The sequence below is a fragment of the Gadus chalcogrammus genome, chromosome 1 (genome assembly GCF_026213295.1).
Source record: "Gadus chalcogrammus isolate NIFS_2021 chromosome 1, NIFS_Gcha_1.0, whole genome shotgun sequence".
Lineage (NCBI taxonomy): Eukaryota > Metazoa > Chordata > Actinopteri > Gadiformes > Gadidae > Gadus > Gadus chalcogrammus.
This window is the reverse complement of record NC_079412.1, coordinates 10,245,502-10,259,941: the sequence shown is the minus strand read 5'-3', so window position 1 is coordinate 10,259,941 and position 14,440 is coordinate 10,245,502. Positions and strand designations below refer to the sequence as shown.

General features: G+C 44.9%; 1 protein-coding gene across 1 annotated transcript; it reads left to right on the top strand.

The window, feature by feature from the left end:
• Positions 1–2,117: 2,117 nt before the first annotated feature.
• Positions 2,118–13,581, top strand: spats2 (spermatogenesis associated serine rich 2). The gene is made up of 14 exons (XM_056588206.1): positions 2,118–2,226; positions 3,704–3,934; positions 4,976–5,055; positions 6,232–6,340; positions 7,559–7,608; positions 7,776–8,025; positions 8,277–8,465; positions 8,811–8,946; positions 10,095–10,153; positions 11,163–11,272; positions 11,378–11,480; positions 11,743–11,882; positions 12,028–12,211; positions 13,577–13,581. The coding sequence occupies exons 2-14, from the start codon at positions 3,913–3,915 to the stop codon at positions 13,579–13,581; spliced, it is 1,437 nt and encodes a 478-aa protein (XP_056444181.1). The 5' UTR covers positions 2,118–2,226; positions 3,704–3,912.
• Positions 13,582–14,440: the final 859 nt, after the last annotated feature.

The window sequence follows — 14,440 nt, the reverse complement described above, 5'->3', positions numbered from 1 at the left end:
CAACAGTGTTGCCAGACTGGCTGCATGATCCAGTGTTGTCAGTTTGGGCGGGACATCGAGCCTAATCTGGCAACACTGGACACCACAGTGGCAAAACATAGACTATTTCTCAGGATGTGACGCAGGGAGTTGGAGTTGCCAGATTAACATACTTGGATCAGTTGAATATGATCAGTCTCTAGAACTAGATCTAGAACAGCCTATATCCTTCTCTAGAACCAGATCAGATCAGAGTTTCAGTTCTAGGACGAAGAGTCATTGTTTCTAGCTTTGAGGGAAATCGGCATGATTTGTGTGAGGAATGTCTTTCTTAGATATTGGTCTTCTTTTATCAACTTCATTATCAACATGCTCCAATTTCATTTCAGATTTGTTGGTCTGGAATATCACATTATTGTCGAGACGTATAGCCTACATACCAAACTGATATATGTATCTAATTTAAGAGTATTTAAATGAGAAATGCATGTCATACTACAAGTTATTCAATAAACTGCTTGCAAGGGATTAATATACTGTAACATTAGGCTTACAAAGATGCATCATTTAACCAATATAAGCATAAGGCAGTTCAATCATCATCACAAAGTACCGAAATTTAGAAAAGCCTCTGTAATATTGACATATGTAGACTGTAGTTTTGTAATATACATGGTATTTGTGTTTATATTTGTAATATCTCTATATATATAGTAACTTATAATATACATGTATAGGTATTTATAATGTAATATGAATTGTTTATAGTATATATATATAATTGTTTACAATTATATATATAATTGTTTACAATATTTGTGATTATATTGACTATTTATAAATATATGATATATATACGTAGATATATATATATATACACCCAATTATTCTGTATTCATATTTATATGCATTATTATAGCTTGTATTATACTGACATGTTGGTGACATCTATCCAAGCTAAATTGATCTATTAAGGGGTAGGACTAGATACGTTTTTTTTACTTCCTCCTACCCCCTTTCGAGCATGTAGAAAGTTTTTTTTTTAATTTTACTTCTTTTTTTTGTTGTCTCTTTTATTTTTTATTTCATCTATTAATAATAAATTGATAATCATTAATTGATTGATAATCATGTTTTTTTTATTGTTTACATGTTAGAAATAAAGACAATCAATCAATCAATCAATCAATCAATATCATAACCTTGATAATTACTGTTATTTTCTCCACACATTAACAATGTGTGCTATAAAATAAGTAAAATAGGCCTCACAAGAGAGATGACAGAATATTTATCTTTAACAGCCATCATACATGGTTATGCAAATCTAAAAAGTATTTATACTTTGAAGTGAATTTAATGCATCGTTTTAAATTGGTTTCATCAGACATTTGGGCTCAAAAATAGGTACATCATATATAAATAATTATTTCATTCCAACACATCATCCAATTGGAATTTTCCCTTCTATGAATAACGAAGGTGCTCATCGCACCTCATCATTATAACTTTGATGATTATTGAATAAATGCCCAAACCATTCATTTCCCCTCTAATATATTATTCTAATGTACAATTTGGAAAGTCTCAGAAATTACACATTAAACAGCCATATTTATTATAAACATCTTTATTGACAACCTTGAAAGGACGCAAGAAGAGTGATCAATCAATACAGCAGTGTATTGGGAGGAGGAGGGTATGCCAAGTGGATAGGAGGGGGATAACGGCAGGAATGAGGTTTGCAGGCAGGACCGCTGCTAAAGGGTGAGCATCAAGGTGGGGCTATGTACCAAGTGCGGGATGTGGACTGCCACGTATAGGCCTATGTAAGAAGTTTAAGATGTTATAATGCTCTTTGCATTGGGTGTGACCACATTCTCATTGTACACACCGGTGGGTCCTGCTATTGATTAATCTGAGGAACAGGTTTTGGTTTTTAGTTTTTTAAATGTGGATAGCCTATCCACATTTGCTTAGCCAGGGTTTGATTTTTGTTTTATTTATTTTCTAGCTAATTTTATTGTGGGGAACTCCAATCCTGTGGGTGGCAGCAATGTGACTGGTGACATTCTAGGCTCCCTTTAAATTGAAAAGAAGAAAAATAAGAAAAGCTATGAAAGGGGGTGTTCTGCCGAATCTGGCACCACCTAAGTAGCCTAAAGAAAATATTGCACGCAGCAAACGACTGGAGAGACTGACGAGGCAGAGGCAGAGGCAGAGGCAGAAGCAGAAGGAGAGGCAAAGGTAACTTACCCCGCTCCACAAAGAATAATCTCTGTTACCACAATGGCGTATTCATTTAATTGTTTGCAATGTGATTGCAGTATACAGAATAATGCTCAAATTAAAACGCTTCATCTTTATGTTTTCTATACATTATAGTTGTCTAGCCTTTGCTATATAAGGCGTTTAACGTTAGCAGACTTGCTAGCGTTGACGAGAATTGGGCATTAAATTAACAAAGCCAGGCGATGTGTTCACTGGCCGTCACTGCGTTTCACCGTCTTAGTTTCTCTCCATTGAACATTGGGTTCAGGCTCTAGCGTCTGAGATTACGAGCCATTACACTAATGCATCGCAGTGACGAGATGAGGGACAATAAGCAATTCTTGTAACGTCCAGCAAGCTAACCTAACCAAACCTAACGTGATGGATGCTGGATGCTGGAGGCTGAGTCTCTCAAAGTGTGTGTTAGTAAACCAGATGGATGGATGGATGGATAGATGGTTAAAGTACTATGTTCTGTTAGCAAACCAGGTGGGTGGGTGGATAGATAGTTAAAGTCCTATGTTGTCTTAGTAAACAAGGTGGGTTGATAGATGGTTTAAGTGCTAAGTTCTGTTAGTAAACCAGATGGGTGGATAGATGGTTAAAGTTCTATGTTATGTTAGTTAACCAGGTCGATGGATGGTTAAAGTACTATGTTGTGTTAATAAACAAGGTTGATGGATGGATGGTAAAAGTGTTATGTTAAGTTTCAACCTTAAAATAAGTGCATTACCTTGGTGGTTTTTGTGTTACTGTTGCCAAACGTGGTTCCCTTTTCTAATTGAATGACATCTCTTTGTTCATGTATGGTTATATTCGATTTAGTTAGCTTTTTCGTTTTTAGGTTAACAGAATATTATAGGTCAACTCAATTTGGTATTTTATTATTCCATTTGAGTCCCTGATATTGTCTGCAAGTTGGAGCCAAAGGGGAAATTGGCTTTAGTTAGGCATAACTTCTTTAACTAGAGTGAAATTGAACCCTCTTCATTAGTTAACCCATATTTCTTGATATTTATTTTGACCCAGTTTCCACATGAATTGCGTCACAGGAAGAATGTTTGCTCAGCTGGTTAATGCTAGTCATAGTCACTTATCCAATATGCTTGCAACAATCAACATAACTACACCTTGTGCACTTGAAGATTCAACTACCTGCCCTCTTGATAAACATAAGTCATTGCATGATTAGATTATAAAGTTGAAACTGCTGGCTGTGCTCAAAGAGGCTATGACGTGCAGAGGTTTGTTCCAGGACTCAGTATCGCTTTAGTGTTGGTTTAGCTGGAAAGTGAAACTTAAAGCAACTCTCTAAGAGATTTAGTTAGTATTATAACATGGCAATAAAGTTGTGCAAACCACTGTACATAACCTGAGCTAGCATATTCCTGTGTCTCCCTTTTACGTGTGTGTGTGTCCGGCCCGATCTGACCCCATCTCTTCCAACCACTAGGTTTCGAACCTCAATTGGCATCTGCACGAAGAGTGGAAAATTTGCGAGGGGAAAATCATCGTTCTCGGAGCCCTCTTCTGAGTGTTTATTTAATCTGGAGTTTGGAAGTCTGCAATCAGGATTCAATCTTTTTTTTTTTTGATTTCTTGGGACGTTGGGAGCCAAAACGGTGCAACGCTTTTTGGATACCTCCTCTGTGAAACGCCAACATGGCCAAGAAGAGCCAAAAAGGTATGTATGGGACTTGTTTGATCTACACCCAGGATCTGCGATCTAGGTCATAGTTTTTAAATGGAGCATTTTATGAGAATAAACGTGCAGAGCCTTGTTTTGTATTGACTTTTAGGAGGAAGATGCATATAAGCCAACATTTGGCTTTTGGACTTTTTATTTAAAATCATATTAAGCAGAAGTTACTTGATGTTAGTGTAGTTTGTGGTGAGCGATTCACAGTGACCTCAATCTAGATTCCAGCGTTCTCTGAAGGACCCTTTAAACGTATTAAGCGTTTTATTGTCCTTTCTATGTTCACTGCATCTTCTCCCTATTTTCAGCTTCATAGACTTGCTGTATCAATTGTAAAACCAGAGAAGTAATCTCATCTGGGGGCTCAACGAGAGGAAGAACTACTTTAATTAAACTTTAACACATCCAGGTTGTCACAGATTCCGCATTGTCTTTTTGAATGAATTATTAGTTTTTCTAACTTGTCAGATAGAGTACAGTAAATGTAAGCTAGAAATGAGATACTAAGGAGAATCACAGCGCAAGATGGTCATCTTAGGTAAAGGTTGGAGTTGTGAAATGCACAGGCTCAGCCTGAAGGGCCTGGGGGTCTTTTGGAGTTAGATCGTCTCGCAACACTTCCCATGGATAACAGCTAGAATTAGTTAAATGGTTATTGTATGTCAAGTGCTTTATTTGTTGTATAGTAATGCCCATATCATTCACATGAGTAGTCAGCCTTACATTTGTGATGTATTCCCAGGATGCCTAGTCATTTGGTAAGACGTGTATGCTCTGCGTATCTTCCATTAATAAAGGATTGGCCTCGATTTGAGCCATTTTCGGCCTGCCATTTCTAGGGATGGGTTTGATGCTTTTAACTAGTGTTGTGAGATGTACTGTATGTAGTGTAGGAACCCTCCTGGCAAGGTCAGTAAGCCTACATGCTTGCTCATTTTGTTTTGCAAATGATATACTAAGGAGTGTGTCTGAGTTGGAAAGCCTAACAAAGGCTAGAATGACCCTTGTTGTGTTTTTGTTTTTCAGATACCTCTGGGGTGTTTTTTGACACTCAATCGAACATGGTCATGTCCCAGGGTGGAACATTTGAACGAATGAAGGAAAAGGTGAGACAATGCGTCCTATTATTTTACTTCCTTCATTGAATCCAGTCCACAACCCTGGATTATGGGCTTCCCAATCTCAGGCGCTATTGAAAAGGTAGATTGGTTTTGCCGGTGAGATATTCGATGAAATGCATTAGTAAAATTCCTAGGTTGCTATTAGGCTGCATTCATACTTGGTCACAGATATTACGCAAAACTTTATTTGGCACAGCCGGGACAGATCGGATGCGAGTCTGGCCCTATTCTAGAGCACCGATCTCCCAGTGGCATGACACTTGAATGGTTTGATGGGCGGGGGAACTACGTCAATGGGTTTTGCATGTTGGGAGAATGAAGAAATGAAAGTGAATTGGATTGTAGTGTCATGCGTCTTCTCTCTATCGCACAGTTGCGTGGCAAGGTGTGCCATATAAAATCGAACTTGATAGAAAGGTCAAATTGTTGTGGATGACTTTCTTGGAAGGCCAGGGTAATCTCTAACATAGCTGGGTTAGTCTGCCTGTTACACAAATTAACTGTGATTCTATTTAGACATTTGGATCAAAACATTTGTTTTGGGCGTGGCAAAAGTGTGTGTGTGTGACGCTGTCAACAACCTGGTCTCCTGGTAATTTAATGTTGGAGGACTAGTATTGATAGTATTCTCAAAATGTCCTTAAGAGAGTTGCGGTGGCGCTCTTTAGCTTACTACTATTCCTGAAGATAAACGAGTGGAACGTCGCCTGCACCCAACCAAGGCTCATTGCCTCGTCAATCCATCCTGCGATCGGATCAATCCCTTATGTTATCCAACAGGATGTTTTCGATCAGGGTTACAACTCATGTTGCGGTTGAACTGTTATTGATTTATACTCATGGCGTCATTCATCGTTATCGCACTCACAGAACCATTTTTTTATAACATTAGATATGGCATCTTGAGGGCTGAAAAGCTCACACCAAAATGTGCCTTTTTATTCATGGCCTGATTTCGTGTCAGCCAGACGGTATCTGAGGCTTTATTAGCACACAAGAATGGAGCCACGTGCATGGTGGCATCTCTCTGTGGAATGATTAACGTGAAGCTCACAAAACGAACATGGCCACATCGTTTACAATGTTTTAGCCCCTCGCTGATGGTTGAGTTAACGATTCTGTCTATTTAAGATAATGCCATGCCTGGTCTTTCCTTTTCAGATCAGTGCCGTCAGGGCAGTGGTCCCAAACAAAAGCAACAATGAAATAGTATTGGTGCTCCAACACTTTGAGAACTGCGTGGACAAGGCTGTGCACGCTTTCTTGGAAGGTATGAATGTGACTATGATACTGTGGACAGTTGTTATCGTTGGACAAATGTCTTTGGCCTGTATATTGTTGATGTGGAATGTGCCAACAACTCTTCAATACTGATTTAGGATATGATGCGTGTGAATATGTATATATATTAGGGGTGGGAAAAATAATCGAATCTTCAATGCATCGCGATTCTCTCTAGAACGATTCCGACTCGATGCAGATAAATTAATAATCTGAATATTTTGAATTTTTTTATTTGTTCACCTGCTGCAACATTCCGTTCACCAGGAAGGGATAGTTTTAGTAATTCTAACATTATTTAATTTATCTTCAGTGAGTATTGGCCAATCAAGAACTCCTTCTAATTCAAGAGCAGCTTTTTCTTTAATGACATTGAAAAGAAAGATTAGAAAGAAAAGAAAACTGAAACCTATTTTTTACATACTTCCATGTTGTGTTGTAATGCAAGCTGCATTGATCATTGCATTGTTCATAGAAAGTCATATTTGTAACAAAAGCTTTTTCTCTCATAAACTAATAGATAAGTTAATTAATCTGTTGATGTCTTTAATGATCATCACAAAAGTAGGAAGTGATTAGCAAACTCTGAGTAGCAAATACGTATGTATTTTTGAAAATCACGCATGGAAATGAACATACAATTTCTGTTGCATCGATAATCGTTTTAGAATCTAATCGTGTATGTGGCCATTTTGTACAGTATATGGCGTTTTATCAGCAGGGAGCAGTCGGCATCTATGTAGTTTGCATACAGCCTGTATTGTTGTTTCAGCAAAAGGCTTAAAGCATCCATGTCATGATGTGACGGCGGGGGCCTTTATGACGAGGCCTATCGCATTCTTTCGAACCAAATTGGCTGCTGAAAGCTCAGACCTCGATTCAAGTCTGACTTGTTATTGGATTCCTGGTTAAGCTGAACCTGACGAACCATTGATGTTGGTTGTGTCATGCATCCTTTAGCAAAAGGAATTGTGTTCCCACAAGCCGACAAGCTGAGTAAGAGGGCATGGGCCCTCAGATAGGGTTTCCCTAGTACGTAGGAGACCACGCTGTACAGTATTTTTGGCTTGGCCTCAGGTGTAACATGTTTGGGGAAAGTATTCAAAGATTTTGACTTTTGAAACCATGCAGAACACCACCCCGTCGTTCAGACGCCTCCATGGCCTCAGGGCGTCGTTAACCTTTCCCCGTTTGCGCTTCTCTCAAGGCAACGCTACGGAGATCCTCAAGGAGTGGAACGTCACCGGGAAGAAGAAGGTAAGGGCCAGCCGACTGTACTGTAGCTGTGGTATGAAGGGGCTCCAGTGCAGCTTCATTCAACACTGGGGCTGTCCTTTGTTACCCGCGACCCCCTGTCTGAGGTCCACTGTAGTCCAGACGTCTCAATGGGTGGTCTCTCCGCCTCTTCTCCGCATAACGTGCAGCCCAAGAAGAAAAAGAAGCCCAAGCCCGAGCCCCTCGAGGTCTCCCCCGTGGAGGCCGCCCCAGCAGAGGCCGCCCCGGCGGAGGCGGCGGCGCCGGCGGCAGAGGACAAGGGCACGCTCAACGGTTTCCATGCCAACGGCTCGGTGTTGGATGGCGACTCTCTGGATTCCCTAAGCGAACAGCTGGACACGGCGTCTCTGGACGCAGATGCCGAGCTGGACTCTGAACCCGCCACGTCTGAAACCCCAGGTGAGGGCCGAGCCGCTCGCCTTGACCCTGTCTTACTGAGGTCTGTACGGCTTGGAGCACCTTAACTTATGGACAATGGTCGAATGGAGGGTTGGTAGATGGTAAGCATGAGGCCTAGGGGTTGCCTGATTGACGCAAACTATGTTTTTTAAATGGGTCTTTGAAGGCGAAATGTGGCGTTTGTTGTTTGCCGGGAGGCTTTAAGTGCGGCGTGTTTACAGCCGGTGGTCCTCCACCCCCCCCCCCCTCAGGTACAGACGCAGAGGGTCCCCTCAGCTCCCCCGGCCCCGCCTTTCAGCCGGGAGGGAGGAGCCACCCGGCCCCCAAAGGCCAGAGGATCCGCTCCAGGCCCAACTCCCACTCCCAGGCGCCCACGGCCCCCTTACCGCTGACCCCCGACGCTGACGGCCTGCGCGGCCCCTTAGGAACCAAGAAGACGGGTGAGCCCCTCGGCCTACTGTCCCGCCCCTTAACCCTCTGTGGGGCGGCGCCCGGCTCCGGAGGTAGAGCGGGGTCGGTCTGTTAACCGGAGGGTTGCCAGTTCGATGCCCGACTCCTCCTAGCTGAGTGTCGAGGAGTCCCCGAGCGAGGCACCTCACCCTGACTGCTCCCGACGAGCTGGCTGTCGCCCCTGCGTGGTTGACCCCGCCCTTCGGTGTGTGAATGCGTGCATGAACGGGTGAATGTCGGGCCGTGCTGTAAAGCGCTCTGAGCGGCCACCGGTTAGAAAAGTGTGCGATTATCAATCCAGCCCGTTCACGGTTTGTGTCTCGCTCCGCCTGCAGCGACCAACGTGGAGCGCTCTGTGAAGGACCTTCAGCGCTGCAGCGCCTCCCTGACCCGCTACAGGATGGTGGTGAAGGAGGAGATGGACACCTCCATCAAAAGGATGAAGCAGACCTTCGCTGAGCTCCAGAGCTGGTAGTTGAATGAGCCTCAAGGCGTTTCTTTTGTTAGTTTCTTTTCACAAGAAACGTTTCTTAAGCAACTGAAGGCTCGGTGCGTGTGTGACGATGAGGCGAGGTTGCGGGTGCTGTTGTATAATTGCTGTGATAAAGGCTCCCAATAGATATGACGTGTCTGTAATATAGATACGCGTGTCTGGCAGCATTGGCCAAAGTCTTGGGTTTATTTGTGTTTTCCCTGATTGCCATAGGAACAGATCTCGCTGTGCCTCATTCCCTCAAAGCGTTTGAACTACTTCAGACTTGTATAGCAGCTGATGTACGTCAGCAACATTGCGTAAGAGGCAGGGCCTCTCCTGGTGCATTCTTCAGTGCGTCTGGCCGGTGTCTCTCCTCACCTGGCTGCTCTACAGCCGCTGGGGACCGTGGAGTTACTGAGGACCAATGATCTGTTCATTGATACATTAGTTATCTATCTGTTACAGTGGTTCAGCTCAAGATAGAAACGTCAAAGTAAATGGAATACAATAAACGCAACTAGCAGTATAAACACAAAATACAGCATACACATTGCAATTATAGATACAATTATAATATAACCAACAGCATAGTGCATACCAATAAAATATAGCGCACTTTGAGTTTACTGTGGTGATCTATACCACGGTTACCAACAAAATAAAAGCGGTTACCAAATAGTATCATATTGTTTGGCAATTCACGCTCAAAATGAATGAGATACAACTTGTCTGGGACCTGACTTGAACCTGGCCAACCGTTCCGCCTGCGGTTCCCCTGGGGACACAGGAGCCACCTTGCAGTGGATGTACGTAAGGCCCTGCCGAAGAGCCAGCCACACTGAGCTAAGGCCTTCTAGAGCTGGGGGGGTTTCCCCATCTGAAAAAATACCACAGATAATCACAAACGCAACAGAATTGTATTTAAGGAGTAATTGTATCGTTTCATATTGTCACACATGTTTCGGTGTGGGTGTGGGTGCCCACAAGTCATAATGCGTAGAAATGAAACCGCACAGCAGAATTAGCTGACGTGGGGAGTCTAGAGAATTCATTGCAGTGACTGTGCAAAGTCAAAGTACAAGCTCTTATCTTGGTTAACGAGTCATCTCTTCCCCCGCTGTTGTTTTTGTCTTTCTCTTGCCAGTCTAATGGACAGAGAAGTGACCCTGTTCGGTGAAATGGACAAAGTCAAGGCTGAGGCCAGTAAGTTGTACATGTTCAATCAAACGCATGAGTCCGTCCCGGGAGGCCACCTGCTGACCAGGAGTGACTAGACACAATCTGATCACCTGATCAGATCGCTGACGGGGAAAGGTGGCAAGGAATCCGACCTGAGTGAATTGTGTCTGGGGTCAATTCAATTAGTATAGCCCTTTATCACAATTAGTCTTCAAGGGCTTGTGTGTGTGTGTGTGTGTGTGTGTGTGTGTGTGTGTGTGTGTGTGTGTGTGTGTGTGTGTGTGTGTGTGTGTGTGTGTGTGTGTGTGTGTGTGTGTGTGTGTGTGTGTGTGTGTGTGTGTGTGTGTGTGTGTGTGTGTGTGTCTTCGTTTGTGCGTGTGCAAGTAGGCCGTCTGGCCACCCCACCCTGCGTGTGAGTGTCCCTGTGTGGGGCTGGGAGCGTGAGTAGTGTCGGGTGGCGTGGGACTCAATGCTGCCTTTGTGCGAGGTGCACGCAGCACCGCAGAGGGAACGGCTGAACCCTCCTGTAGTTTCTTCAGCGTCACAAAAGCCAGCATTCCTGGGAACTCTGTTACATTTCTGTGCTACTTGTCCCCTTGATTTATATACGCATGTGTGTGAGGCCACGGGGAGATGGCTGACACCAAGCCATGCATTAATAACAATCTGCATGTGAAATTATTGTATCATCAATGATGCATCTTGTTAAATTCTATTTCTGCCTACATGTTTGGTTCCCCTTTGACAGTTGGGTTTATTATAGATGGTCCCCCTTTGAAACATTGTCTCATTAATGTTTTAACAGTCTTGGGATTAGATATGGATTCCCATGATTGTGTATATACTGAAATATTCTATTGTTGGTTGATCTGGAATGCTTCTTTGTGCTGATCACCATATTTAAATTAATAATGCTTATATTTATCTATAGTTGAGGGTCACATAGAGCATTGGGGAATCAACTCTTCAGTCCAACCTTGCATCTTCAGTAGGACCCAGTTAACGTGTTTAACACAGTGTTTAACTTTTCCAGTGAGCATTTTGGACGGCCGTCAGAAGAAGGCAGAGGCACTCTGGCGATTGACGGACAAATCGGCATCCATGACTGAAGATCAGCTGACAGAACTACGGGCCGACATCAAGGCAAGCTCCCAGTACCCCCTTAGTACACCCGCAGCCCGCTGCGCCTTCATCCCATGGGCGGTTCAAGACGGTTAATCCAAAACGATCCTCCTCTGTTTATTCCAGCACTTTGTGAGCGAGCGGAAATACGACGAGGACCTCGGGAAGGCCGTGAAGTTTACGTTTGAGTTGGAACCCCTGAAGACGAGCATCACAGAGTTCGGTTCAGGTACGGCCACGGCTCCGACCTTACTCTCCGTACCGCGGTCCGAGATGGGGTCCAGTCATGGGAACACACGACCGCTACTCTGACCACCGCAGGCTTCCTGTCCTCGGCGCCAGGCCACCGTTTAGAACCACGATGTTTTTAGATGTTTTGTTATACTTTATAATGTGATGTCCTTGTTGCAATGGGCCGTATGGTGATGCGGCCTGCAGTCTGTGAACACTGAGGGGAGGAGGGTTCTGATCACTGTCTCCGTGCTGTGCAGTCTACCACCCCAGGACCGACTACTCGAACCGCTCCCGCTGCAGCTCCACCTCCTCCTCTGCCACCACCCCCGCCGAAACCCCGCCTCCCGGCCACACCCCGCCCGCCGGCAGCGAGTACCGCCCTCCGCCCAACAAACAGGTCGGCGTGGTGCTGTGTGTGTGTGTGTGTCTTGGCTGTGCGTCAGCAGGTGTGCGTGCGCTTGTCGTTGCCGTGTGTTGTGTGTTGTGTGTTGTGTGTGTGTGTGTGTGTGTTGCCGTGAGGCTGATCCCTTCTCTCTGCTCAGTCCTTCCAAGGAAACCGGCGCACCTTCCAGGGCCCGGGCTACAGCACCGGGCAGCGGTACAACGGGGGGCCGTACCCGGCCCGCTCCAGCTACAGATACCAGGGCAGCGGGGGGGGCCAGCAGGGGGACGGCCCCCGCACCGGCGGCCCCGGCGCCGCCTCGCAACAGCCCCGCCCCTCAAGAGGCCCGCCCAACCCCAACCCCAACCCCAACCCCAACCCCAACCCCAACCCCAACCCCAACCCCAACCCGTCGACGTCCAACCACCAGCGCCCGGAGCGGCCCGCCCGCAACGGGGTGGCCTAGGGGGGGGCACTCATACAGCCGCCGCCTCCAGCACATCCACTACCCACCCATCCACCCCCCCAAACTCTCCCCCTGCACCCCCCCCCCCCCCCCCCCCCAAACTCCTGTATCAATGAAGAATAGTAAGAATACACGTTTACATTTATTTGTCGTTAGTTTTTTGTTTTAATGGGGTCCGTGTAGCTGTGGTGCCACCGCCTCTCCTTCATCCTCTAGACTTGAAAAAGTCTAAGTCTCTTAGTATTTTGTAATTGACTCTCGACATCGCGGCTCCCTTCTGCTTCCTTCTCAGCTCCCCCCCCGCCTCCCCCTCACCGCCCTCCCTGCACACGTGTTCACCGGCGATTCCGAGGAAATCATGAGACACCTCGGATTTTGGCAATCCCTGCAGCCTTAGATTGTACGGCGTCGGTTAGTTAAAAGATGTTCCAATGTGCTGATTGTGAATTAAGAGGGCGTGGGAGTCTTCGTTTATCGTAAATGCAATCAACGCTTCAGAAAACAAACCATCAAAGTTGCACATATCACTGCACGTCGTCCTTGTGCGGTCCAACGTGGCTGCTGCCAGCATCGCTTGCTTGCGTCTGGTCCATGGTCTGGTCACACCGAGGAACCCGCTAGTTATCCCCCCCCCCCCCCCGGGCCTGAGGCGAGGCTACAGGAATAGGATGGGGCTCTTTTTGTTTTAACTTTAAAAAACATTATTTGATTATTTTATGAGGTGCTGTTGCATTGTGAAAGCTCCCGGGGTAAGGGTCTGCGTCTCGGCCGTCGTGTCCCTGACCTCGTTGAAGTCGTCCAATGGGATGTGCAGCCCTCCTTTTATTTCCCCTTCTATTTATTTAGTTCCATTGCTGGTGATTTGAAATGCGCATAACTGACATGCCTGCCTTTTTTTTTTTTTGTCGCAGCACTTCCAGGCTTGCCATGGCAGAACCCTAGACCAGTACATTTAGAGTGTGTACTCCTAGCGCTTATACACAGCGTATATGTAAACATACGTCTGTAGATGTTGACCTGGAATCATACTGGCCCTTTGACCACCCAATCATTTTTTTTCCCTTATACTGTAATTTGGGTCCATAAGCCTCCTAAATACCTCATTGATGTGCTGTCGTTTGTTTCACATGCCCTGGTTGTCTCCTTGCGTGCGCAGGGTTTAAAATGGGGGAGAGGGAGCGATTGAAAGGTGTGCTCTCTCTCTCTCATGTGAGTGCGTGTGTCGTGTGCGTGTGTCCAAAAGGTTAGCGTGGAGCAAACCATCTGTCTTGTACCAAGCAGTCTTCCTTGAAAAGCAAGAAGAAAACAGAATTCCAGCTGAATCAATTGTAAAAAAAAAAAAAAGAGAAATTTGTTAATGTTCACCTTCCAGTTGATAATATAACGTGGAGGCTATAGTGTACGCCAGATTTGTAATATGGCTGCTCTGCTCTGCTTGCGTAGATCAGATCACGTTATTTGACTGAAGTGTAATAGATCTAAAACATGTAGACGCTGCCCGTATCTGTACCACAGGACAGCTTGTGTTTTACAGTTGATTGTTGAGTGTGTTGCTTTAAGCAGTTAAGAATGTTTTGCCATTCGAGCATAGGAGCAGGCTGGGAGTCATTATATATTCGAGGGAAAGATGCATGTTCATAGGTAACGCCATTTCTCTTACTCTCACATGTTCGGCTGAGCGAACCTGTTTCTTTTTATTTTCACTTCAAACTGTAGGAATATTAGGTTATCGCCAAAGAAATGACATCACCCTATATCCCGAGTTACTGCCTTTCCAAGGAGCTGTCTTCGGTCTTCACAGAAACCAATTCTTGTCAAGCTTTTCCCTGTGCAGACGCTCTCGAGTAACACCTATTCCCCTTCAATCCTTTCCAGAGCTCTACCTTGTGTATTTAGCTGTATACATGTTTACTCGCTTACATGGAACGTTTTTTTATTTTTATGTAATCATATTAGAATATTTTATTTTCTGTGTGGAAGTTTTCCTCCATGCAGCCTTCCAGTGTACATGTCATGTCCTTTTTTCACTTTTCTTCTATACTGTCAAACTGAAACTAAAGTGCCTTGTCTTCCTCTCATTTAACAACCCCCCCCCCCCCCTCCTGTC

Coding starts and splice junctions, on each gene's coding strand:
- spats2 (XM_056588206.1), top strand. CDS start 3,913: ATGGCCAAGAAGAGCCAAAAAG. Junction 6,341..7,558: donor TGTGCACGCTTTCTTGGAAG/GTATGAATGTGA, acceptor GCTTCTCTCAAG/GCAACGCTACGGAGATCCTC. Junction 11,481..11,742: donor CATCACAGAGTTCGGTTCAG/GTACGGCCACGG, acceptor CGTGCTGTGCAG/TCTACCACCCCAGGACCGAC.